Source organism: Gallinula chloropus, assembly GCF_964237585.1.
Source record: "Gallinula chloropus genome assembly, chromosome: 4".
NCBI classification, from domain to species: domain Eukaryota; kingdom Metazoa; phylum Chordata; class Aves; order Gruiformes; family Rallidae; genus Gallinula; species Gallinula chloropus.
The window spans coordinates 78,403,238-78,431,039 of NC_140088.1; the positions used below are offsets into that span (position 1 = coordinate 78,403,238).

Here is a 27,802-nt window from a genome sequence, read left to right on the forward strand (position 1 = left end):
AGACAGTAGGTGTATTTTGGATACTGTATCATCTGTCTTCGGTTAGCTCAGAGTTACCTGCTGTTCAGTCACAAATCTTAAGTGATTTGCTTTGCTAGTGCTGAATGTATGTCACAGCCCTCTGCTGTATGACCTGATTTTCACAAATGTCTTGAGCTGTCAGTCCTCTTTAAAATTAGGTGTGTATCTTCTGTTCAAATCTATTAGACTTCTGGTCAGTGTGTGGTTCTGCCTGCTGAGGAGTACGCAAGGAAGGACTAATTTTGACCAGCTCTTTCAGAGCAGTTTTGGAGTAGACAGGGAGAGTGTTTTGCATAGGATGAGTGATTCTGGCTGCAGTTTATTCCAATTTACCTTGGTGTGAGAGGGAAGAATCTTAATGTGTGCTGTGTCATCAGAATGGCAGTGCTTCCTTTATGTCATGGAGGAAAGGGCAGAAGAGTGGTAGGAGAGATGTGGGAGGGAAGGGTGGCTTTTGTCTGGCATGGTCCTGCTCCCAGTTGACCCTGGGGAAGAGGCCACTGGGGGCTCCCAGGTAGATGAATGCTCTGCCCTTCAATTTGAAGAGCTGTTCTCCCAAGTTAGTTCCCTAGGGCTGCCACACTTTTTTCTCCTACTTCTTTCCAGTTTGGGGCATGATCCAGAAAGATGTATTCTGCTTTTTTGAGTTCCTGAATGCTGCTGACTTGCATGCAAAGGCAGATATGACACTGAAAGAAACAGGGTCAAACATTTCTTTTTACCTAGCCTGAACAAACTGCAATTAATTTTTGGTGGGAAATGAAGTAAGAGGCATTATAATAACAAGACAGTCAGTTCAGTTTGGAAACTTATGATTGCTTATGACATCAGGCTACTTCTGATATATCTCCTGATGATTTTATTATGCTGTGTGATGAAACTTTGTAATATCTCCTGTAACTGACTCTAAAAGGCCTTGCTTTTTGAAAGAATGAAAGGGGGAAAAAACACCACCAGAATACTACTTTTCTTAAAATGCTTGATAGTTCTTACAGATTTTTCTGTGAGAAGTGGCAGTCTGCTTTGGAAAAAGGTGTTTTGAGTACATTAAACAGTGAATGAGACTAGCTAACTGTACAGGTTAAGTATACATACATTGTATATGGATATCTAATACTTGTTTGTACATGTATGTAAAAATCACAGACCAGTGCTAAAATCATAGTAGTCTTGTGGTTCAGAGCTGACTTGAATCACTGCTAAAGAATACAGGAGGTTAGCTGCCAATACTGCTCTGTTACCTTGTCCCCTTTGGTCTGCATGTGTGCTTCTCAGCTCTGCGTTACAGTATTTGCTAATAGTACTTTATTTACCTTCAGGTTATGTCTACTAGAGAATTAGTCATGTTGCCTTAAAACTAGTGGGTTTGCTTGCAAATTCAAAAAATCATAGGTATTTAATTGATGAAATTCTTGAAATAAAAGCATGTTGACATTTCAGCCTGTATGATAAACTCCTAAAACTAGTCAAAACCAAAATCAGTGCTCAAATTTTATTTTGTATTCAGTGAGGCAGAGTAGAAGACTAACTGAAGGGGACTTGTGGTCCAACCCATCCAGGATATGGAAGAAGAAGGAAAGTGAGGAGACTTACTAGACAGCTTTGCTGCCTTTTATTTTTTTTTCCCCCAGTATAGTTATTTATTATATTTAGGACCAAATGCATGGAAGAGAAAACACATTTTTCTGCAACCCAAAAGCTTTCATAATATTTCCATTTGATAGCTTTTGACTCCTGAAGTTAAAAGAAACTTTATGGGGATTTTGTTATTTAGGTATTCTGAATCTGTTTTCAGTGTATGAAGAAACAATACACAATAGTAACATGGCAATTCATAGTTTCAGTAATGACCAAAACATGCAATAACTGCTGCTACCAACATTACTTATGTTGCCAGTAGGTCAACAGAGCTCTGACAGCTTGCAGAACTTAGGGGACTGTAGTCTATTAATGACTTCTCTCTCATTTAGGAAGAGCTATGTGTTTAGCAGTCTACCGAAAGTAAGCACGTGTAACTTACATGCCAGTAAATCATAGTGTCTAATGCTGATTTGGATTCAATATGACCAACGAAGGCAGTAAATGTGGGGGGAAGAAGCCATATCAAATCTGTGTTTGTCATTGAAGTGCCTTTCACGAGTGAGTTTCTCACTGTCAGGAGTGCATTCATGCAGCCAAGACCATGCTTGTCATTCAGCTCTGCAAATACTTACTGGACATTTTATGCTAGAGTTTTAAGAAAATCTTTTGCAGCACTTAGGCCATTCTCGGGTGACCAAACACTAGAGGGCAATCTCTCTTTTCCTCACATCTTATTGCAGAGTGTAGGTTTGGTTATGATTAGACTTGGGTCATTTTTTTGACCGCATTTAGGCTTTTTTCTCCCTGACACCAGTAGTTCATGCTACTCTTCTGCTGTTGGCTGCTGAAAAAGGTGTAAGTGTACTTCTAAGAAGAACTGATGGATATGAGTTTTTTATAATTTGTAAAAAAAGGAATAGTTTATCAAATTTTAGGCCTATAAGCCTTATCTGTCTATAGTTTATGCATAAGTGAAAATAATTAAGTATGCAAAGAAGTACACTTCAGATTAAACTGAGTAAAGCCAGGCAAGTCAGAGCTCACATTCCAGGCATATAGCGTTATCATCTCTCTTGAGACAGTAGACTGGACCCACTTAATTTATCCAACATAGTTGTTCAAGTTTGGGTTTGGTGTGGGTTTTTTCCTTTTTTTATTTTTTTATAAGTACCATGTAGACCACTTCTGGGAACTCAATTCCAATGCAAAAGGATGCTTTAAGTATCAGGAATGTTCATGTGGGTGTATTGTAGTAATTGAATAGTTAGCTATTAAAAGCTGAGCTGTTGGTTGTCTCAGTAAACTAAGTTCTAAATGTAAAAAAAAAAAAAGTATGTGTTCCAACTCATGACCATCTAATTTACTTTAGTTGATAAAATCTACACTTCAGCTTGATTTGTATACTGACCTAAGGCACTGGGATTTCTTTAATTGTACTGGGTTTCTCTCTAATGCATTTGACTTAAATGCAAGAATCTTGAGGCTGTGAAGTTTTGTCCAGTTTCCATGAAAATGACCAGACAGGTAGAAGGGGTAAATGCTGTTTACTTTCCCAGTGAGAAGAGCGCTGCCTGACTTAGCTCTTGTGTAGATTCTCTGATGTTTGGCAGAGAACGCAAAAAACTATTAGTTCAGTTTATAGAAAATTACTGAGTGTTCTTAAATGACTGATTTTTAAGTAAATGTTATCTAAGGCACTCATTTTCCTTTATTTCTGTAGTATGTCAGCAGATGGTCAGATGAAGTGACAATTCATCACTGTTCCCTATTCAATGTCTAGTGCACAGCACTCGATAGGGAGTTTGCAGAGTGTATCAAAAAGAACCCTCATGCCAGAACTAGATTGATAATGCACAGCTATGTAGTTAATTTTCATTCAACCCCAGACATTGCTGTCTTTTACTATTATTTAGTGCCAGTGGGTGATTAGTACGTTGTTCTATTTTGTTTTGAAATGCATGAGAAAATAAACTAATCCTGATCAGTAGACTAATCATTTTGAGGAGATGATAAACACTGACATTTTACCCTAAGCCAAGAGTGTACAATGGTTGAGACTGCATAATCCTCTGGCCTGGGATGACCAAAAGGGTAAGTCAATAGTTGGAGTCTCTTAAGGGCTGGATCTAGATTGCTGATTTGGGCTCACAAGCTGGATTCTGCTCAAATGCCAGATTGCTCAATGTGGAATGCCTTTTTGTCTGTAGCAGCATCAGTTCCAGGCAGTGTGTCTGATTGGCCTGAAATTGCCTAGGTGTTAAGAGTTTACATATAATGCATACTCTGAAATGTTCCAGTTGGAGGAGATAAGTGATGCACTCAACAAATTTGGCCTAAATCAGAATTGCAGCAGATGTTAGGAAAAATAGTGGTGCCTACATGTAAAGAGATGCATTTATGTTAACTCAGACGTTTGTGCTGATCTTGCCTGAACACCTTAACAGTTTTGAACTGGTTACAGAAACACCGCTAAGAAGTGGTAGCAGTTTTGACTCTTTGCTTAATAGCACTGCAGTTAAGATACATGCCCAGGGAGTTGAGAAGCTTAGCTTGGAGCTCTCCTTGGTGTGACATTCATGGAGTCACTACCCAGGAAAGTATTAACTGTAAAGCTAAAAGTTTACACTACAGCCTACTTGGATCCCAGTTCACTTCTATGTCGTGTATTGCTGTGGCCGCCTTGGTTTTTGTTCTTGTGGCATCTTTCCCCTGTAAGTAAATGTACTACACTAACTCTCCAGTCTCTTGTTGCCAGCGGTCTCCAGTCTACCAGTAGTGGCCACAATGAGATTGAGGACCCAGTGCTGATCATGGATTTTGCATTCCTGTAATGCACTCTGAGATGTGGCAGAGCAAGAAGAAAGGTGATCTTCATAGCTGCACAGAGGTTGAATAGTGTGTTGCCCCGGGGTAGGCAGAGAGACATTCTGTTTAGACAGATCATGTTACCAGCTGTGACACATAAGCTGTAACATTTGAGAGCCAGAACTGAATTAAACACCAGCATTTTACATGGAAAAAAAATAAACCAAAAGTAAGTTACTGTCAGGCAGGAGACTCAATTTCAGAGCCCTGATTACTGCTCAAGTAGGACAGCAGCTATAGGTAGCTATGAGAAGGTGGCTTCAGCAGCAAAACCAGTTTTGGAATTAGGTTACCCCTGTGCTGTAGTCAGTGAGGACCTGCTTTAACTGTTACCACCTCACCTAGCCTCAGCTTGGAGGGGATTCCTGAGGATTAGTTGTAGCTTGGATTTATTCAGTGCTCTAGTTTTGTAATGCATATAACTTATTTAATTGTTAAATGCCAAACACAAAGAAAGCCCAAACCAGACATTTTGAATAAAAGAATGGCATTTGTCCTCTCCTTTCATAAGCATATATATTACTTCTGTATTTTAACTGTGTTAAAAGAACTGCTCTAAGTGTTCTAACAGTAGTAGTTTCATATTTATCCCTAGTACTTTATAATTACATACTCATACTATTTAATTAGAATTCATTTCAGTGGTTTTCTTTCAAAAGTGTTTACATGACTTCATACTGCCTGATCCTACTAGGGGATTTTACCATTAGGCTGATGCAGTTCTTCTGTTACTGTTTGGCCACTGTGCCACTCTGGATGCCATGAATGTAGTTGCTGCTGAAGTTCAGGTTTGTAGTTCTCCAGTTTAATTACCCTGCTACACTGTATAAAATAACTTGGCTGTAGCTTCTGGCCAGCATAAAATTGGTGTGTTACAGAGCACACGTTGTATGGTCTGCAGTCATCTGGCACAGCTTACTAGTGAATCTGGCAAAGAGTGATTTTTTTCAGTGGAGGTGCTGATTGAAGTCATGGTGTGATTGTAGTGCCTGTAGTGCATGCTGGAATATCCCATCCAGGTAGCTGTTGCTGCTGGTGAGCTCATAACACCAGGTTTAAGTAGTTGTCACTTGACTGGGTCATGGCACAAGTAGGGGTGACTTAGCCCAATTTATTTCTAAGCTGAAAATTGATGTTTAAGTAGTGGCTTTTAGCAGTATACATAATATATTTTTCTTTTAAGTGTACCTATGTTAATGTAGGTTGTTACTGGCATCTACCACAAGGTAGTGTAGGTTGTATATATGTTCCCAGTTAATCAATTACAATACAGATGGAATCCAGGGACTTCTTGCTCAATTCATTGAATCTTTGGTTTGAATTTTTAAAAAGTGAGGGAAACTTTCAGGGCAACACACGTCTTCAACTGACTGACCTTTCAGGAAAATTCATTGGATGTGGTTGGACATTGAGGAGGAAACATCCCTCATGCTTACCTGAGACAAAGGCTAAAAGTCTTCCTTGATACCTTTGCTATTGAAACATGCTAGGGCATGCTAGTATCCTGTGTCAGCATGCTATTCCTAGGAAGATTGCTGGGGTTTTTTCCCCCTTGGTGAGATTTGAGGGGTGTGCATGTGTTGAGGTTTTTTTTTTCTCTGTAGTCTTTTATTTGTTTGGGGTTTTTTTGTGTGTTAACTTTCTTCTCTCCTTCATAGAATTTCTTGACAAGCTTAGGGTCAACACTTTGCTGCAAGTAGTAAGAGCTGAGTGTCTTTCTTTTTTCAATATAGCAAATAGGTTTCCACCGTAGAGGCTCTTTATGAGCTGGTCCAGAAAATACTTTCATACTTACATGGTCTCCTTCCAGCTACTCTTGCAGCATAAAAATTTCTACCATAAAGACCTTGGCCTGAAGATAACAGGAAAATCAGAGTCTGTCCTTCCTTTTGCCTACTAAGTATCTGAATAATAATGTTGTGTATATTGATAACTGTTCATCTGCTCTCTTCCATGATCAGCTTGTTCTTAATGACTTAAATGTTGGCTAGTTTTTAGCTACTTTGGGGGGTGAAATTTCTCTCTTTGCTGTACTATACTGTTGTTGGCTTTGGTTTTTTTTAATGGATTGGGACTTTTGGGAGTAGAGCTTGAGTAAACTGAATTTTAATCGATGGTAGTAGACTTGGTTCAGAGTAGGAAGTTGAGTGTCTACAGTTCGTTGTCTCCCTTCAAAACAGAGGTCACTGGGGAGTAAGTGCAGGAACATGTTGGCAGAGTTTTGTGTGCTGGTGACTTCGATCTAAGTGGGCTGCAGCAAGGATACCAGATGTTCCTGCAGTGGGATAAACTGCACTGGGTTATCTGTCTTGATGGAAATGATATTATTTGGGTAGGTGCTTGGAATAAGCTGTGTTGAGCTTGCTAGCAAGCCACCTGGAGCTGTTGTCTTGAGGTGGACAGTAGGGCCAAAGCACACCCGCATGGCACAAAGAGGGTAAAAGTAAATGCTCCTTAATTATAACCTTGTTGAGTCACTGATGCTGCTGTGTAGCACTGGGCAAATGATGATGCTTCTTGTATCTGTCTACTTGTAAAACTGGGATAATTGTGTATGTTAGTCTGTGTTATCTTACAATAATGTTAAAGACCAAAAATTGGAAGATTTTGGATATTAGTTTTTTTCTAGGTCACACTTTTAAAATCTTGAACATTACATACTTGTCACCAGCTTTTCTCCTTCCCCTTTCCCCCCCAAAAATCTAGAAGTTTGGCTAAAAAATGTGTTGAGTTCATTCAAAGTTATGTATTCACCAGGGTGGGGTTTTTTGCTTCCTTTTATCTGCTTGGCGATTTAAATGATTTCAAAGACCAGTCTAATGAAACATTATCTTTACTGGTTCACTGTGATTTTTCTAGGTGTCCACTAGTTACCATACTTCCCAAGTTTTGTATGCTAACAGTACTAAAGTTGCTGATCTCTGGTAACAGAGCTTGTCTCCTAATCCTTTTTTAAAATAATGGGGTTATTTTGAAGCTTCCCAATGATAATCTGTTTAAACTCCCATGAACTTACACAAATGTCACCGAAGAGTTCACTGATTTTGTTGCTTACTTCCTTCAGAAATTTGTGGATTTATGTTACACAAACTATGTTCATCTAACCTTTGCTGATAACCAGTGTGGTTGTGTGTTCAGCACATTGTTCCCACTAGCACCCAAAAAGAATTAATTTTGGGGATGGACCGATTTTAAGTATGTACAAAGGACTTGAAGGTTGTTGACTTCTAATGACAATAGTGATGTTCACCACCTTTCATTATCGGGACCTTTCTAGAACAGTTTTGCTTTTGCAAGGGGCTGATCTCCTTAACTCTTCTTTTTGTGTCTCTGAGACATTTCACTTGAACAAGCTTCCAACTCCCTGTGAAAGGGCAGTGAGCCAGGTAGCCCTTTTAAAAGAATGTTAAGGTTCTCTTAATTTTCAGGTACTGGTTTTTTTTAAGTCACTGTTTTGCTCAAATTCTCTGTAAATAAAAGCTGGGAGATCAGATATCTAGAGGTCTTGTCCATATAACTGAAAATTCTGCTACTGTAAGGACCAACATGTCTCTTCCTAGGAGTTATTTGATCGCTTTCTTATATTAATCTTGTAAGAATGTGAACAATATTTCAATTTACAAAACATGTCTATAATTTTTTGTTTACTGCCTATTATTAAATTATTCTGTGGCTCATAATTCTTGATTCATTCTGTCTTTTGTTCTGGGCTGAAGATCCTTCATGCATCTTTCTGTTTTTTGTGATTATATGTGTATGATTTAATGCTAATATGTGAAATTTGTTTCTTATAGATGTGATTATTCCTGTTCCCTACTTCCCTTCATTTCCGAGGCTTCCAGCACAGTCTGTTCTTCCTGCCTTGGCTGCGTTCTTAGAAATCCACAGTGCAGGATGTGTTCACATCTTCATGCTGTGTGTGCTGCTGTAGCCAGACTAGGCTAGAATTAGCAATCATAGTTTTTTCTTATGAATTTACCTCTTTAATCATAGTCCTCCAACTTCTTTTTGCTTGAACTATTTCTGTTAGCGTGCTTTTCCATTACCTTCCCAATGCTTTCTGTTTACTGCCGATACCTGTTGTTATATGTGCGCTCCTTTGCCAGGCAGTGAAATGCATCCTCTTCCTATTTTGGTCAAGCAGTTTCAGTGCTTTTTCTTGTGTATGTTTCTGCAGAAACAACTGGATATTTTTGTAACTCTTCTTCAGTTTTGCTTAACTAGTCATCACCATAAAATTCTGGAACGCTAGTTGGTTTTCTTTTCACTTGCCCTTTGTATTTATAGGGGGTTTTCCGTGTTTTTCATCTTCTAGGCACAACATAGGATTTCCTATTGTAGAATGTTCTTCTGAAGGAGACTTTATTCTTTCAAAACCACCAGACACAGGAGGACTAATCTCTTTTGGCACTGTAGCTGAACAGTTGGTATATGAATTGGGCAATCCTCAGCACTATCTTTTGCCGGATGTCACATGTGACTTCTCTGAAGTTTCCATCACTGAAATTCCAGGTTAGTCCTCTTATAAATGAAGAGATCTGAGTCAATGAACTGGGTTATCAAAATAAAGCAATTACTTTAATTTCCATGTTTTTCTTGTATATTTCTTGGTAAATAATTTCCTTGGGAGTGTGATAGAGTACTAAACTGATTTTTTTTTTCAAGGACTTTTACTAGAAATTCCTGAATAGAATATGGTTAAAATTCCTCTATGATAGTGGCTGATTAATGTAAAACTTTGATCGGTACTCCTTTTGCTTTCCTTGCACATACTGAGTCATTAAGCTGTGTATTCTGTGTGAGCAACACTGACACAGCTCCACTATGTCAGTATTTTTAAACTATCACTGTACGCCAAGTGTCTTCATAAAACTTAGAACAACTGAAATCTCAAATTAAGAACTTGCTGTAATAAAACTCAAAACACCATAGCATCTACAATATTTTGCTTTAATAGCAAAAGTACTGTAAAACTGTAGTGAACCTTCTGTTCATGCAACAGAACCAAATGGCAGTCTGATAAGGCTGGCTTGTTGCTCTTAGCTACTAGTCTCTTTAAAAAAAGAAACCGTAACCTTCCTATGAACTTTTAGCTTGCAAATGACCTGATATGACATGTTTGAACTTAAAATGAACTTTCACATGAACTTTCAGTTAGCCCTTGTAGAAATATAACAGATGGAAAACGGGCAGACTTCTTAAATATTTTTAGTTTGAAGTGCTTTGACACGTACACCATTAAAGACAGGCAAGCTATCTAGTTTTGCTGTTTACATTTGTTGTGAATCCTGATTTAATATCCTGTTGACTTTGTCAGTTTGTTGCAAATAGGTGATTTAGGTCTCTTAATGAACCACTGTCAAAGGCATTTGCAAAAGTAGTTTTAGTATGATGTGGGAATGTAACTTCACAAAGCTTGATGACAAGGTGTGCTCTCTTATCGTATGGCACAATCACTTGAACAGTGATTTCAAGTTACCAAGGCACAAATTTCAAGTTAACATACTACAAGGTTATGCATGATGTTGGTTGCGTACCGAAGATCTGTGGTTTGTAAAAGGTGTCTCTGCCTTGAAGAGTAAGTTTGACAGGCATCCCAGCTCAAGGGGGGAGCACTGCTGTACAGCTGTGCTGCCTAGCAGGGAGACCTCAAAGGCAGCTCGCTCAAGCTGTCATTTATAGAATATAGTGGTTGGCTTATAGTCAGATTGTATGTGATGGGAAGGTATGCATGAGACGCCTTGTACCCACAGCTTTGTTCCTTGATAAAATGAGTCTGGAAAAGCCACCCCACTGTTTGCATGTTAATCTCATGATCAGTGTTCCAAGCTCATGTGCATCGTTGCTCAGTGTGTCACTCTGCTCCTCTGGGTTTTTGGAGAACAGATAGGAGTCAGAGTTCCTGTTGGCCTGGCTATGGCTCAGGCCTTTGCCCCCTTTGGAGCCTGTACAGCTGCTTTGGTTAAGGGGGTGAATGCACCCATCACAACACCGCTGACTTTATTGTCCAGCTGGATTATTTGCAGTGTTTGAACTGACAGGTGCTTCTCTTTTCTTCTTTCCAGTGAATGCTATGCATTTTGTTCTGGAGGGGTTTTTCTTTGTATTATTCCTTCACCTGGAACGTGAAATTCTTTCAAATCTTCACTGTGACTAGGGATATTGCTTTGTATTGAGTGTTAAATTAACCATATGTCAGTCTTGCAGAGAATATGATGGCTTTTTGAGTGACATGTAAAATTTCTCCCCGTCACATTGCTTTTCCAGATACGATCTGATTTGATTTCTTCAGAGTATTTGTGTAAAGCTTTGAACTATTTCCTAAGTATTTATAAGCGCAGGTGTTGTACAACTGAGCTACCATATAATTCTCTGACATTAAGTGCTGATCCTGCTCTGCTAATTTTGGAGGGGTTTCACCTATTATTTCTCCTTCAGTTCAAGCTTGAACCTGATGGCAGCAATTTTCTCTGTTTTTTCTGGCATTAATATTCCTAATCCTAAACATGGTTGTTTCCTTGGAATGTATGTCAGACAGTTATGTTTGTTATTGATAAGAAGGGTAAAGTGAAGTTATCCCTTAGTTTACTAAGCTATCAGCAAAAAAATCTCTTCTTGGTTTTTGTTTCTTTGGCAAGTGAAGGACTGCTGTCTGTTTCAGCCAGCTACAGTGAGTTGTATGGTCTGTGTGTGCAACAACTGGCTGTTAAGTGGAAAATAACCACTGCCTCTCAAGTCCTAAGGCTCCTTTCTGCGTTAAGTGTTTTATAAGTACATGAATAAACATTTCAAGCATTCTATTAAAAGGCTCATCGAAGTCATAAATTCAGTGACAAGTTTGTTGCTTGTATTTCTAAGGCAGGGAGGACTGCTTTGTCAGAAGTTCTGCTGTGGCAATATAGCTATCAATGACTTGCTCTTTAATTAAATGCATTTGCTTAATATGCATCATAAAAAAGAATGTCTTTGAAGTTATATTGAAGAATCTTAAATACTGATTTATGTTTTTTTAACCACTCTAGGTTTTGATGGCGGAGCAGTGAAAGTTCAAGGGGCAAAAGGATCACCACCTTCAACATTTTATAAGGTAATATCTCTGTGGAGTGTAAGGTATTTTTTGATTACAAAATTTTCTGTTTTGGAGAAAATGCTACATACTTTCTGCCAGAAACTGTTACCACTTTAAAATCTTCATCCTCCCTGCCTCAAGAATAAAAAAGACAAACCTTATTTGATATACAAATTAACATGTTTTTACGTAACAGGCTTATCCACAGAGAAGATTGGAATGGTTCTTTTATATAATAATTTTTAAAACATCTTAGTCCATTAACACTATTTGATTTTTATTCTGGCATGTTGTTCTATTTTATTATGAAATTTATCTACCAATTAGTTCTCAAAAGGTGAGCGAGGAGTAGCTACCTCTATCAAGAGAGCAACTAAAAATGAGACAGATAGGTGGTCTCCTGAAATACTCTGTTGAAAGAGACTTGCACTTCTAGTAAAAATTGGGAGGCTTTATTTACCGACACAGTCTTCCAGTGGTCTCCACTCTCTGAGTGGATGCTGAGGTAATATGGTTCTGGTGAAGTACTGGAAGGGTTGGATCTCATTCTTGTTTTAAACTAGCAGCAAAGCTGACTTTTACAGGAGCAAGACACTATTTCAGGAGTATGTACTATCACAAAAGCAGGTTTGGTTTTTGAGTTGTAAATTCAAAATAGAAGAGCACTCGAAGGGCTCCATAATTGAAGCATACTAAAAAAGCTTTTTTGGAATGGAGTAGTATATCACACACCACTTTTATTGTGCACTTAGTTTTTCACTTCCCTGAGCTTTATAGTAAGCGTGCCTCTGTCAGCTTTATGAAAAAGGCATTTGATATTTTAAAAGTATTGTGGGAGTGTAATCTGAACATGAATTTTTCTAATCTTTAGCCTAATACAGTGAGGCATTGATTTTATTTTTTAATAGGCAGTCTACAATTTTAGTACATTACTGTCTTGTCAGCTTTTTGCGTTTCCTCAGAATTTTAATTAGTTCAAGAGTTCTAGTTGCATAATGATGGAGCAAGTTTTCTTTCTCTGAGTAATCACTGCACTATCTGCATCTGGGAATTACTCTCTCCTAATCTGAAAAGATTTCTGGTTTTGAAACAACAATGAAATCTTAAAACATAAGCATACTTCTAAAAGATGTTTAGCTCTAACTATCATTGTATATCTGATGAAATCAATTTTTTAATTAATTCCTAAAAATTATGTAGAGTGTAAACTATGCTTTTTCTACAGAACACTGAATTATATCAATCAAAAGATAGTTGTGCTAATGCTTTTATTCCTGTAGTAAATAGTGGATTTTGGTAGGGCGAATACAGAAGGCAGTGTGTCCAAGTGTGGGTTTTGAAGCAGAATATGTTGAAAGATGTTGAGAAGGAGCAAAACAACTGTTCTGCTCAGCAGCCTTGTCCTCTTGCAGTTTTTGCTCTTGACTTTACATTTCCATGCTTCTGTATCTAAAGGAAATCGCTGAGATATGAGATTTTCAGTTGATGAAATGGAATAAACAAAGAATGAGAATTTGTTTTTTACATAGCAATAAAATCAGAAGTAAAATAGAAATTACTTCATGTTTTAAAGGACTTTTAAAACTAATTCTAAACACATACCTTTCAATTTATCTTTTGTGTATTAAACAGTGTAATGATACTGTAAAGCATAAGTAAAAATTTGTGTGAAATGTTTCAATTTTTTAAACTGTTTAATTATCTGTCAGTGATAAATGGACACATGCTTTGTACACTTGTTTTTGAGGTAACCTTTAGCAAATGAACTTAGTGTGTTCAACTTGGGTAAGGAGTGACTGGGCACTGTAAACAAACAGTGTTTTAGGGGTGTGTTCCTTTTTTTTTAGTAGTTTTACAGTAAGTGTAGAGAATTGCTGCGTCAAAGGAAGTATAGTTAATAAAGCAGTTAAGAGAAATAAAGATACAAGGTAAATTTTCAGGGAAAGTGAGAAATGTATTACATGTGAAATAGCTTTTCAAAAGAAATAGCTGAAATACTAAGTTTTATGACACAGTGAAACTGGGTGAAGTGTTTGTGAAAGCTACTGTAGAAAACATTTCTAGTTAGAGTTATGCTTTATGTCTTACCAGGCTCTTTAATGTCTGCTTTTGTTTTTATTTTAGGTAACAAATTTTGGAAGTACTCATCATGCTTAGTTTAGATAAATCTGTTTAAAGCTTCCCTACCATTTAGAACCACATGTTATGGTCATTACTTCCACTGTATTAGAGCCCTGTTAAGCAAAGGAAGTCTAGTAAATTGCATGTGTGTGGTATTTTTCCACATGTATTGTAATACTTCTGGGGAACTTATGTCTGATCTATTTCACTGTCATGTGCAGATTTTCAGTATCAGAATGTGTCTCATCTATCAGGAGAATTTAAGGATGACAGTAAGTGATTCAGAGTTTGGCAGATTTGTAGACTTGAATCTTCCTCCAGTAGAATTCTGAATGCTAAATAATGGATTTAACTTTTGTGGTGGTGATAAATGGTGTCTTACTGTTCCACTTGTGCTTAATGTAAAGATAATGATTGTCAGAGAGCATTTATATCATATCAGTACTGAATCCCATGTAATCTCATAATCCCTTTACCATTAGGTAAATGCCACTTACCTTGATGGCTTCAGAGCTACAGCTGTCTGTCCAGTGGGAGGTCCAAAGGCAGTGGAAAAAGGAAAACGCACTGCAGAAAGTATTCTGCAAAGGTGAGTATTTGAGTCTTGGAAGGGGATCTGGCTGTTAATATTCAGAGATGATGGAAATAGAACTGTGAGATATCTTTGCAATCATATTAGCCATGTAAGAATCACAGGTTGCAGTATTTCAGTTGAGAGAACATTTCAAGACTTAAGTAGCCTGTTTAGAAAACGTGTTTTTAACATGTAACTACAGTGCAGCTATACTTGACAGAACAAGAAAGCTGTCAAATACTGTTGATATTAGATGGCTGGATAGTGGAGAGAGACCCAAATGAAGGAAAAGATGTGATTCAGATCAAAATTTATTAGGTGCCAGAGAGGAACCCCCAGGAAACTAGTTTTCACTGAACTTTCTTTTAATCAAAAGTCTTAGGGCTATGAAACATAAGCAGTTTACCAAGTTTGTTTTAACAAAGTTTTCTTAGTATCTTGTAAAATGTGTCTGTTTGCTAGAGCAATTTTATTAGTCTGCTTTACAATTATAAATATTTAGTCATATTGTCATGCCAGTATATTTGGATGAGGAAAGGGATACTCTTAAATATAATTCCATATCCTCATGGAAGTGTCTGAGCACTTTCTCCAAGAGCCCAAATCTTTCTAGTTATGACATCTTTGTACCATGTTTATATATATAAATTCCACCCTCTCCCCCACCCCCCCATCCTATTATAGACCCGTGCAACAAGTACACTAGGATAGAAATCTGGCAGATCTGCAAGACTTAGTGTGGATTTAGACTGACTTATTGCTCATGTGCCTGTGTATGGCACTATGATGAATGAGAAGCTGCATGACTCTTCTCAGGAGACACAGCAGATTAGTGAGCTGATACAGGATGTGTAATGAAACTCTGGAATCCCTTCAGAGTGTTGTGAATGCTAAAAGTATATGTGTCCAAGAGCCACTGAGAAAATCCATGAAGAAAAAAATCAAACCCAAGAGCTGTTAAATACTAATACTCAGGGACTCAAGAGTCCCCAAAAAGCAATCTTTTTGGAAACTAGGTGATAATTTTGGAGAAAAAAAAAAGTAGGATAGTGTATTTTCCCTTTCATGTTTAGCCTGGGACTTTTTCAGACTGAACCACATGAATCTTTTGTCTGAAACAGCTTGTAGTGCTGCTGCTTCTGTGACCACTAGGAAATTAATTTGGCCTACTGTCCTGAGTAATCCTCAGAGGAGGCCTGAAGGAAGATAGCCAGAGGCTGGTTCATTAGCTTGATAAGTGGCCTCTAGCTCATGAGGTATGCCTGGAGCAGCTGTGGCTTGTTCTGTGCATGTAAAATCACAATGTATAGTATTACCCATTAATATATTCTCCATCTTAAATTAATGTGTGGAATAATTTATTCGTCATGTTCAAAAGATAGGTCTATGGCAACCCAGATACAGAGTAAGAGTTAATGCCTTCTGATTGCTGTCTGTGGTGGTATAACCAGAGGCAACTACATCTCTCTCTGCTTTCAGTCTGTCCACCAACTGCTCCTGCAACAGAATGTTGTGAGGAGATGATCTTTCAGGTAGTCAGCTTCCAGTCTGTTCTAGATTAAATTATGCCTATTAGTCTAATGGCAGCAAGTACAGAATAGAGTGCTTCTGTTGTACAGGTTGAATTAATGCCTTAGGCTGCCAACTAAGCTTGTAAAATGACTTCTTTCACTGCTCTCTTGCATGCTTCTCCTTTATTAGTTTATTCGTTTTTGAAAGCAGGAGAGAGTTGGCTGTATATGTGTGAAGAAGGGTATTGGGAGTAACCTTTGGTGTCCTTTTATTTTGATGGTTCTCTCTTGCATTACCAAGACCTGTGAAAAGCCTAAAAATTACTCACAGAATGTATTTTGAACTCTGTATTGAACTTTATTTGAACTGTAATGTTGGTAGGTAAATAAAATAACTCACTACAGACAGTTTGCAAATTTAGACACCTTAAATCAAGTATCTGCGTTTCTGTGGTCATCAAAAAAAAGATGCAGTGTACAGACCACTTTCATCTCCTTAGCTATAAAATGTGTACTTCTAAGCCTTGTACCATGAGGGTATCTTGCAGGTACCATGTTAATATTTACAGTAATCATGATATGTCAGTGGTATCTTTCAAATGTTCTAATGATGCACAATGCCTTTCTCATCCTAACATAATTCTAATGTTTCAAGTGATTAAATGTTTTATACAACTACAAGGGTGTCAGCCCAAGATCATTGGGAAAACAGTTTAGGTGCTTCAGAATTTAACTTAGTTTTCCACACATGTTAATATGTTGGATTATTTTAATGGCTGTGTTCTTTTAAACTTTTTTTCCTAACTTCTTTACTGTGATTTTTAAAAAAAAATATTATTTATTTATTTTGGACTTCATATGATTACTTTTTAAAAACTACAGTTGTCACTTTCAGTTTTAGTGCTTGAGAGCTGGGCTCTTTTCCAAGAGTTGTTGCAAACAGTCTCTTTAATGCAAATTTAATATTTGTAAAAAACCAGTATTGATTCCTGCCTCTCTTTAGTCAATGTGTGTTTTCATGATGTATAAAAAGGCAATATTCATCCCCATTATTACTTGTGGTTAGACAAACTTGACACTCCTGACCCAATGTGCTTTTGGTGGAAATGTCCTTATAGAAAGCTTGAGGGATTTCAGTGCCATTATTAAACAAGTAATGAAGAAACGTTTTCTTTGAAAACTTTAACTACTTTCTGGCCTTTGATTCATATGTTTATTAACCTCAAATACCTTTGAGGTTTGAATGAAGGTTCCTTCTTCCATCCAGTTTTTCTCCATGAGTGCCTGTGATGTGATGGGGTAGTTACATGTATTTATTGGTAGTTTATAGTGCCTTCTAGCAGAAGCACAGCTAAGAACTAAATTACCAGTATAAAACCCAGGAAGATTGCATATACTGTAATTACATTTCAAGCTGTCTTTTTGTTAAAGATAAAAGAAAGAGCTAAAGTAGAGTTGGCTTTCCTTTCATCCTTCAAATAATTTGAATAAACAAAGGCTCAATTTGAAACCTAGGCAAAACTTCCTTGTCAGCAATCACTTGTTATATTTGGATATATTTTAGTGTGGAGTGTTCATGGTCTGGTTTACATGACAGAGCTAACTCCTGTGGACCACACAGGGCTACTTCAGATAATTTTGAGGCAGTTTACTAATTTAAAAAACAATCATTTGTTGCAGGACTCGCCTTATTTTCAGTCAGCTTGGGTATGAAGATTACAGTGCAGTTAACATACAGGTTTTAGGGTCTGAAGATACATATGGACCTCATGCTAGAAGGAGTATAGATGGTGTAAGTATTCAGTAGAGTGTTCTTAAACTTTTACTGACCTCTTGTAATCTCTCCGTATTGTTATCTTTTCTGCAACTTTAAAGGAAGTCACTATCATCTTGGGAATTTCACCCCATCATCTCGCAAAGAATTCAGTGTTGCTACTTAGTATACAAAATTAACACTGACAAGATCTTTGCAATATTGGGTCTTCCAGAAGCACTGATAGGAAATCTTAGAAAAATGATGTTGTAGTGTGTTCTAGTGCTGTCCCTCGAAAGAAATATCTTTTAAAAAGTTCAGTTGGTCTGGAATTAAATCACGGTAGATGTCACTCTGAAAGACCACATTATAAAGACTGCAGTGTCAGGGAACTGTAGAATTACTGTTGCCTGCGCAGCTCTAAAAACTGAGTACTCTGTGAAACAATCTTTAGCTGTATAATTCTGTATTCTATTTTGTGATGTATTAAATTCACATGTGAGAGTGTGAAGGCTGTAGCCACCACAGCTGTAGTATCTATGGTTTTATAAATCTAGAATATGGAAGTCCATTTTAAAGGACTGTAAATCTCACATGTACTGTCAGAATTTAGCTTGTTCCAAAGCAGTAGCATCAAATTGCTCTTTGCCAGTGACAGCCTTGCAGAATTCTTAACTCTTAAACTCGTCTGGGTTTGATCTTGAGTGCCACTATTTAAAATGGCCAGCAACTTGTATGTATAGGAAACGAGAACATGATGTGGAGAAAAGCAGTGAACTTCTTAACTGTAGAGATTAAGTGTTTCTGGAAGTTGGGCAAACTATATCTGTTCATTTTAGTGCTTGAGCTTTGGTGTCATTATGCACAGCAGCAAGAGTCGATTCCTGAGGAACCAGCTTTATAATGTGGTCATCTTCCATTTAGGACCATAAACCCTGCAATGTTAATTGTGTTACTGAAACTGCAGAATTGAAACTTTGAAACATAAGCACAGATGTTCCAGATGTTGAACTTGTCTGTGTTCTCTTTGTACCAGCTCCTTATGATTATGCATTGTAATACAGTTGTTAATGTTTACATAGAAACTTTTCTTGCTCATGATATAGAGTGAATAATGATTTGAAAAAGAGCAGTTTCTCCTCATTGTTCAGCTTGCCTTGCTTATGGTACATTCCATAAATTTTTGAAATGAAATTGAGTATTTGTAATGTTTTCTGTATTTCCAGCCTCAACTCCTAAGCCTTTTATTGAAAGTAAATACAGTGTTATCTCCATTGTATGGGCTTCCCCTACATGCCTGAAATAAGATGTAAGAGCTGAGGCTGGGATACGGGAAATGGCTTTATTGCCTTTACCCAGCTCTTCCAAGAGTTTAGCAGAAATAACCAGAGGAGCTTTCATCTGGAAAGCAGCCATGTTTGCTTGAGAAAAAGGGATGTGTTTGCTTTTCCATTTAAAATACAAAGTTGTAGAATCCCAAGGAAAACATCTGCTTTTTGGGGCTTCAGGTAGGATAACATAGTCTCTGAAATGCTCTTTCCTGCCCTGTCTTTCCATACAGAATTAGACATGGTTGCTTGGGTTGCAAATAAGTGCTCAAAACCAGAGCTGTGTTATGTTAGGCAGGATGTTAACATGCAAGGAAAACAGTTCCTGCTTTGAGGATTCTACCATCTGAATTTGAAGAGAAGCAAATATGTATGAATACCAAGGCAGGATAAGTTGGACAATTACGTGGCTGTTGCTTGCCACTCCGATAGCTTGCTGTGGTAGCAGCAGCCCAACATGAGCAAGAAAAGGACCTGAATCAGTCTGGGTAACCCTGTGTTAAACTCTGCGTTTCAGTCTTTAGTATCTCATGCTCTATGCTTGTCTGCTGGGGAGGAGGAAGAGGTTATGACAGTGTCACAGCATTAATGAGTTCATAGTTCAGAAACACTGGATATGTTCCATGTGATGGGTGTCTATTAATAGTACAGCAAGTATTAGTTTTCTATGTAAGAACTATATGCTACGCTTGTTAGTTTTCTACTAGCTCTTTATTAAGCAATTTACAACACATTGTTAAGACTTGGTGAAATATAACTTTGTTTTGCTGTCTTTTATTGGTACTGTAAACTAATACATACCCAGTTTTTAATACTGGATTCACCCACCAAGAATAGGATTCAGCTTATTTTCAGCAGCCATTGCATCTTGCATCTGTGGGCAAGAAAGTAAACCTGGAACTTAAATAGGATGTTGAAGACATGTTACAGTTACATGTTGAAGACATGATACAGGAAGCAGATATGAATGCCTAAGTCTGTTTTCTGTGAGAGTATTTTCTATTAATACTTGTAGTAATTTAATTAATCTCTTGGTAGCTTTGGGAACACAGAATGGAACAAGATACTCAACACAAAACCCAGCAACCCAAACCAACCAACCTCCCCCCCTCAACCAAACAAAATCCAAACCCTAAACATTTGTGGTATGATAGCTACATAGTTTCTGTGTAGCAACCATTTTTATATCAATCTGCTGAAACTTGGAAAACTGATTTCTTATTTCTTGGCCAACACAATATAAATCCTTCTCTGTATGTATAGAAGGAAATTTCTTTTGCCTCAGTGATGGAATAATATAGCCTCTCCTACCTTGGCTCTGCTAAATTTTTATCTTAGGGTTTGCCTGCGTGGGTATCAAGGTAAACTAATAAAAATGGGAATAATGTTTGTAGAATTTTTATATGCTAATATTGTGTCAGGTGTTTTCCCATCTGGGAGCTTGGAGATGCAGAAATGAACTCTGTGCGTGTCCCTGTGACTGCGTCTACATGGGGATGATAAAAGCAATTATAGTTAGTATTAAGATACCTCAGAGTACTTCTGTATGGAAGTGGAGAACAATCATCTTTCAACTTAATGAATATTTAGGACTTGAATTTCAACATACTAAAAAACACAAAGGCCCTTCATTACTGCGTTTCAGCTGAACACCAGCTTATATCAAGGGAGGAAGCTTCCAGACTTCACAGCTGGTGAAAGGGAGCTTCGGTTTGGGTGTGCATTGCTGTGTGAGCAGAGGATTTAGTAGTCTGTTAACATTGCAGTCTCTTTGGGATACTTGTACAATATACAGAATGTTTGGTGTGGTGTATTACAACATTTATGATAAACACCATTTGAACAGCTGCCACTTGGAAATAACATCCATGTTGCTGCATTGCTGAAGTTACTTAAATTCTTGAAACTGACTTGAGATTTTCAAATGTTGACATGTTCAACAGTATTGCTTTTGGGGAAAAATGTACTGTCTATACCCAGGGAATTCATGCTAATATACAAGACATCAGTATTCCAAAAGCTAATATTCATGTTACTGGTTTATGTAGTGCTCTTAGGGAGTCCAGCATTACAGAAAATAAGTAGCACTGGAGTTAGGAGATGTGTTAAAAGATAGACAGGTCAGGAGTTCAGCTCCAGCATGTAGAGTCTCAGATTACTTAGAAGAAGAATGTTTTTTTCAGTTTAAAATTTTTATCCGAGTCTTACTGGACAGCTCACTTTATTAGGATGTAGTTAAATTTACTAGAATTCCAATGAGAAACTTCTGGTTTACTAGGCATAATAGTTTAGCATCTTTCACTGCCAGCAGTGTAAATTGGCCAATTCCTCAAGTAATGTGAGAATTTTTTTATGTGACTTCTAGTCTTGAAATCAGGGACAGCCATTCAGCTTTGGGTAGTGAGTAAACATGAAAATGAGAAGGATGAGATCTGTGGTTTTGTTTGATCACAACTTTAATTTGGTTCATGTAACAGCTGCCTGCATGTAACAGCTTCAAGGTGTATTTCTTTACTGCTCTATGAATTAGAGGAAAAATGCTGTTAGTGTGAAGGGAGTTCCTTTGTCTCTTCAATGTTAAACCACACAGAAACGGGTGCTGTGTAAGATAATGCGGTTCTGAGTCCAGAGGAGGGAGGACGACTTAAAGGAGTCGTGGCTTCACTCTTACCTGACCAAAAAAATATATCCCCTCTGCTCCATACCTCCACCCCTATGTTTTGAAGCTGGGGCTGTTGAATTCTAGCAACATCTGTATCCATCCTGTCGGCTGAGTATTTAATCTCTGATGCTTTCAGCATTGTCACTGGTTTCTGTATTTGTAAAGAAATAGGCTTTTTGCAAAAATTTAAGCATGATACCTGGGAAGAAAAAATTTTAATATTCTTCTTGATTTTATGTACAATTGGGAAGCTATTAAATGTTTCAGAAATTATTTAACTGTAAGGAATGGAAGCTGGATTAAGCTAAAAATGGTATATTTAGTTGTGTATAGAAAATGAATGGCAGGGCTTGCATCTTCCAAAATCCAATTGTTCCTTTCTTTCAGGAAAATGTCCTCTTCAGTATCCTTAAATAGCTATATGTTTGGTTTTCTTTGACTTTTGTATTCTTTTTAGTAGAATACTTACCAAATCTACAAGAATTCTGCAGGCATTTGGAGAGTTACAAAGTAATAGGAATGCTGTAGAATATCAAAAACAACAACAAAAGACTTCAAATATTAGTATGCTTTCATGAAATCCTGTTGAACATAAAGGGCATAAATAGCAGAAGAAATCCCCTACTACCTTGTAGTCAAACATGTCTGGTTTTGAATTTTCCATTGATTCCAATGTAAGCTTACCAAAGAACCTTTAGAAACTCTCATTGTGCTCAGTGACAAAAAAAGCTGGCTTTGAGAAGAAATAGCTTGCTGCAGAGCTTCATTCTTGGGAGCAGTACTGTGTGAGAAACTCCCAACCAGTAGATTTTAAGCCTCATGCAGTTACATTTTGTAGGTATGATGGAAAAGGTTGTACTTCAAGACAAGTAAGAGACACTTAAGGGCAGACTTGTGTTTTGAGCAGGTTTCTCATATTTTTTAGAGATATATTAGAGATTGCAACCAAATGTGGTTGCAAGTTATTCAGTAAACACAGTCTTGACCTCAGTGAGACCTGAGGCTTTGCCAGTGTGTTGGTTCCAGTGGTAGATCTTTCAGTGGTAGAAAAGAGATTTAGTTGGGTTTTTGGTTTGTTTTGGTTTTTGGTTTTGTTTTTTTTTTTTTGAGAACTAAAATCTTAAGTGAGCCTGTGCTTGTGTATCTGCAAGGGTGGCTGTGTTGGTTGCCTAGAGAGCAGGGGGCAGAGTTCTGGTTGGTTGTACCTTTAGAGGAGCATCTGCTCTCTTCTCTGGAAATACAGTGGCTTTTACAAGCTCCCATTGAATTCCCAAGGCTTAGGTTTGAATTCTTCTTTATGAACTGATCTCCTTGCTTCTTGATGTTAAGAGAAGTAGATCTGGCTCACTTGACCCCAGAGTATTCTTAGTGTTGTTAAAATAAGAGGAAAGCTTCTTTGCCAGTTGCTAAGGGAGTGAAAACGAGCATTTAATTCACTTGATCCTTTGCAAATGCTGGAGAAGCAGCACAGTGTCCTGCTAGTCTGAAATAGCCAAGAGTTGATTTCATGGTAGCAAAATAAAAAAGATTAAATTCTTACAGAAAATCATGCTGATGCTGGATGAAAAGTCACCGAATAACAATTGTAGTTTGTAGCAGTGACCACTCAATGTTTCCATCAGATTTAACTTGAACGCTGAGCTACAGTTACTTTTCAGTTTGGTAAATTTAGATTCTGTTCTTCATCTAAACTAATCTAACTTCTCCTTTATTGAAGCAGGGTCCTCGGGAAGCTGTTATTTGGCTTGCTGTACACCATAAGCAAAAAGAAGCTGTAGAAATCTTCTCCAGAGAGATTGCACCAGCTGGAACTGGCATGGGTAAATATTCATGGCCTCTAGAATTTTAAAGTTGTTTTTTTCCTGATTGTGACTAGCACCTAAAAGACCTAGTTGTGTTATGTTTCATTGTGCATAAGGGTATTTGCATAAGGGTCACCTAGTGTGAAATCATCTATGCTTCTGTTGTTTACCAAATACTTGTTAAAAAAACCTTTCAATTTGTTCTTTGTGTCATTAGACTCTCTCCACTCCTCACAGGAGGACTTAACTGTTTCATTATTTTGAGGAAAAGTTTTCCCCACCCCCCAAGTCACTTAAGTATCACTAAAGTAGCACTGCTGTGTCCATGTCAGGTGTAAGTAGCGCGTTATGCCTTGCTGTTTACCTTTTGGATACTCATCCCGGTTTTATTATCCATTTAAAATTTGGGCAGCTTGTTTTGAGGACTACACTTTAGATAATGGCTTCTATGTGTTTTATGAAAGAATATATTGAGGATTTATATAGATCTTCAAAATTTAATTACGTGAGCTTAACCTGAATGTAACAGATCTAGAATACTGAGTAATGGAGGGGTGTGGAAGAAGTAATTAGGGAACTAATGAACTTATTTTCTGTGGATTCAGAATTACATGGAAGTGTGCACATTCTGAGTTGTAGTCTTGATAAAGAGAGTTAATGCAGGGTGGTGTTTTGTTTTTCAAGTTGTGTTTATAGAGGCAGGGTCAATGAGTGGTCATACTTTTTTTTTTTGTGTGTCCCTTTTTCCTCTTCCTACAAGATAGAGAATATGGTGATGTAGAAATAATCAGGAATTTCCACTGAGAACTTTTAAGGACTTTGCAATTCTAAAGGCTGGTTTAGTAGGTCAGAATTTAGCATTAACTGCTTCTAAAGAATGGATTTTTTTCCTAATTAATGAAAGATAGTATTTTCAGTTGGATCAAACTACTATTTTTGTAATTAGTTAAGGATTAATAATTTAAGTAGTTTCTCCTTTTTTTTTTTTTAAAATTCAAGTAGACTAGGGAACAACTGAAATTAAAGTTCTATATTTATTAATTTTATATATTCCTAAACAGTCCCCTAAAAAGATCTTTCTGAAGGAAAGCTTTCTGGATTAAAAACCAATTACTTATTTTTAAAGTCTTAATCTAACAGATGTAGTATTGTCCACATTTGGTCTGTGCATCTTCATAGAGCAACTGCTGCATATATAAACCTTAATTAAGTGCTTTTCACAGAATGAAAAAGTAAAAAAATCTGTGCTGCCTGGATTGTGTGGAGTATGTCCAGTATTGAGTTACCAGAATACGTGAACAACTAACTGTGTTAAGGTGTCTGGCAAGCTTTTACTTCATGTTGTTGGGGCTCTTTGTGATGAAACAGATGTGTTCCTATGTAGCATCAGGTTAGGCAGTCTGTGTGGATGATGGTGGGGTGCTGATTTTGTTTCCTAAAGGAACAGCTTCAACTTCTTAGAACATCCTTTAGCATTTATTTTCAAAACTAAATGTGTTTCAATTTGTAGAGCCACTGCTAATGAGCAGCAATGGGAATGAGTATGTTTCTGGAGTCATCTGGAGCATCTGGTGATAAATAGCACTTTTGCTTGCCAGGTACAGGACTGCAACAAGGCTTTTGGCCTCTGATATAAATTGCTGGTGTCAGAGGGTATCAGAGCTGTTTACTGACATGCTTCCAAGTGCTTGAACAACCCCATAAATAGCCATTTTAAAAATTTGTTGAAGATATATTGAAACTGCTCCATAAAGTCAGTTCCTTCAATTGCTGTTGTGTGGTATATTTCCATATTACCTGCACATGTAGCATGCAGAGAAGGGTCAGACTTAGGGTGCTTGTTGATGTGGAATTCTTCTAAGGCACTGGTTGTGAAGAGTCTCTTATTTTCATATTTTCTTCAGTGAGACTTAACTTGAAGTTGTGCAATATTGCTAAATGATAATTAGCAGTGTGCTAATAACTGGATCAGCTTATTGATGCTTGGTTTCTGACAGTGGTGTAGGCTCTCAGAACTTGCTGTGAAGAGCAGATCAAGGAATGTCTGCTACTTAACTGTCTTAAAACAGGCAGCCCAATAGGCAAGACTTAAATGAAAGCTCTTGTCATATAGATATATAAGCAATCTTGGGAACAGAAGCCAGAGTGAAGATGACTGTTCTGTAAAACAGCACCTGATGTTAATTTCCTGCCCCCTTCTCCCTTGGCTTTTCCCTTCTCTGCTTCTCTGGGCCATTTCTGCAAATATTTACTCTTCTCCAAAGTATAACTGCTTCAGTGAGGAGCAGAGCATGCCACATGGGAGTTTAGTCACTCGTACAGGAGAGATGGAGTATCTGCAGGCAGAGAAGAACCCAGAACTTGAACCTCCTTCTGTACCCTTGAGTAAGCCCTGTAGACGGTGAGCACCTGAAGTTCCCTTTTGTACCAGTGCTGCACCACTTTCTCACTGGGCATTGAGCAAAACCAGCTGTGGCTACTGTCTCTTACATGAATGGACCATGTCTGTCAGATGTGGGTTTGCACATCGGCCACAAGTCTATGATGTAATTTTGTGTGGGTTTGTTCTGCCAAAACTGTGGCAGTTGTGGGGTTACACACCAAGTGAGGCTTTAAGCATGTGTGGCTCTTCCTCATGAAAAAGCAGGCACACTTTAGTCAAAGTCCTGTGTTTGAAAGATTGCCTGCTTGGTCTTGTCCTTCCCCAGCTCTCCTGTCACTTCCAGGAGAAGTAGTGACTATGAGAGTGATTGCAAAGAATGCCTATTTTGTATGTGCTTTTAATGAAAAAACAAGGAAATGCAGGAAAAATAAATCCTTCATAACCAGCAGTGAGAGAGGAGGAGTTGACTTGTAGGGTGATATCACCTGGACTGAAACACTTCACTCAAATTGTCCCAAAAGTAATGGAATGACCTTTAAGAAATAAAAATCACTTATTTTGTCTGACCAGACAAAAAAATTTAAAAAAAGGAAAAAAGTTTGTTGTTCTGCTTGGACTGTATTTAACAATTGTGAAGTACTGGTTTTAGTTATGTTCTTCTTTCACCTCAGTATTAGTTGGGTGTTTGTTATGCTTAAGTGGTGCTTAGCAGTGGGCTTGGCAGTGTTAGGTTAATGGTTGGACTTGATGATCTTGAAGGTCTTTTCCAACCAAAATGATGCTGACAGCTGTAGAGAGAACTGTTTTTCATACATACCACCTTCCATCCAAGAATCTTCAGTGAGCAGCTTAAACACCATTGACTTAACTTTTTAAGGCCCAGTATTGTCTGCTTTACAGGTCGTTTCCTGAAATAGTGGAAGGAAGGGCAGCCACAAAACAATTTGAATCAGTCCTTGGTTCTGCTTTCCCTGTAAGAAATGCTAGAGGGGGACTCCACCAGTCTTCCAGGCTGGCTAAAAGTTAGGAGTGGGGAGTAAGGGAGAAGAGAGATTTAAGAAAAGAGATCTGATGGTTCAGAATAAGGGTGGAGAGTCCCAAGAACTCCTGCTCTGGTCTATGGGATCTTTACAGTAGTCATATCTGAGAGGAGGCAGTGTTGAACCTAAGATTTTAGATTTACCTGTGTTTATTGGCTATATCTTTTGTGATGAAGTATAGGACCACTGTCACTCTTGGTCTGTGTCAAGTTGTTTCAGCCTTCTGTTCACTACTTGTGGAGCCCTGAGCTAGATTTGGTAGGCATTTTTATTTCTGTAGGAGTGTTATGATGGGAGAACTACAAATTGTAGGTAAAAGAGGTATTAGTTTAGTTCAGTAATAAAAGCCTAGTTTTGGTGGCTTTCAGTTAAACTAAATTCAAGTCACTTGAGTCAAAAAATTTTGAGCTCTTTCCCCTGAAACTTTCAGTTAGTTTTTTTTAGACTTTGTAGGGAATGACAGTTAAGATGAAAATAAACAGACATATTGTAATAGAGACTTAAAACTTACACTGATATGTCTTCAGTATCAGAGATATACTTATTAACTCTTCTAGTGAATTTAAAGTCTTAAGGTTAGCATTTCTTAACTTTTGATTTCTTTTGTGGATTTGATTATCATAACCAAAATGTTTTGAAATAGGTTTTTGTGTATTTGTACATGTAAAGGATAATAAGACTTATGCCTCATAAAAGAAGATCACTGTGTAACTTCTGATTAATTTGAGTGCTGATTGCCCACTGCCAACACCCCATTTATGGTAGAAGTTTACGTTGAAAATCAGTGAAAAAATGATCTGAAGTTGCTGATTTGAAATCATATTCCCTATTTCTTATGAAATCTTGTCCTCTGTGTCAAGAGAAAAGGTAAAGGAACACTATCTATATGTTGGTGGGGCTGAAGCATGTATGTTGTGCTCTGCGATATGGGCAAAGAGTTAGACCCTGCAAGAGAAGTTTGGAAGGCTGAGAATATTCACTTCTTTTTAACAGCAGTTAGCAAGTTGGCTTGGGTTTTGTGTGTGTGTGATCTGAAAAAAAAACCTTTAAATGTTCAGCCTTAATTGCAGGGTCTGCAGTGCTATTTTCCTG

The 27,802-nt window shown here is 37.6% G+C and overlaps 1 protein-coding gene across 1 annotated transcript in view; it reads left to right on the top strand.

Annotated features, from left to right (window-relative positions):
• Positions 1-27,802, top strand: part of LOC311191168 (uncharacterized protein) — a gene marked incomplete at its 5' end in the record, with an annotated part of 57,926 nt that overhangs the window by 6,761 nt on the left and 23,363 nt on the right. The window contains 4 exons of the mRNA XM_084263267.1: positions 8,783-8,979; positions 11,490-11,554; positions 14,169-14,246; positions 23,206-23,305. Coding sequence (XP_084119393.1) covers positions 8,783-8,979; positions 11,490-11,554; positions 14,169-14,246; positions 23,206-23,305 — 440 coding nt within the window. The remainder of the gene's footprint in view (positions 1-8,782; positions 8,980-11,489; positions 11,555-14,168; positions 14,247-23,205; positions 23,306-27,802) is intronic.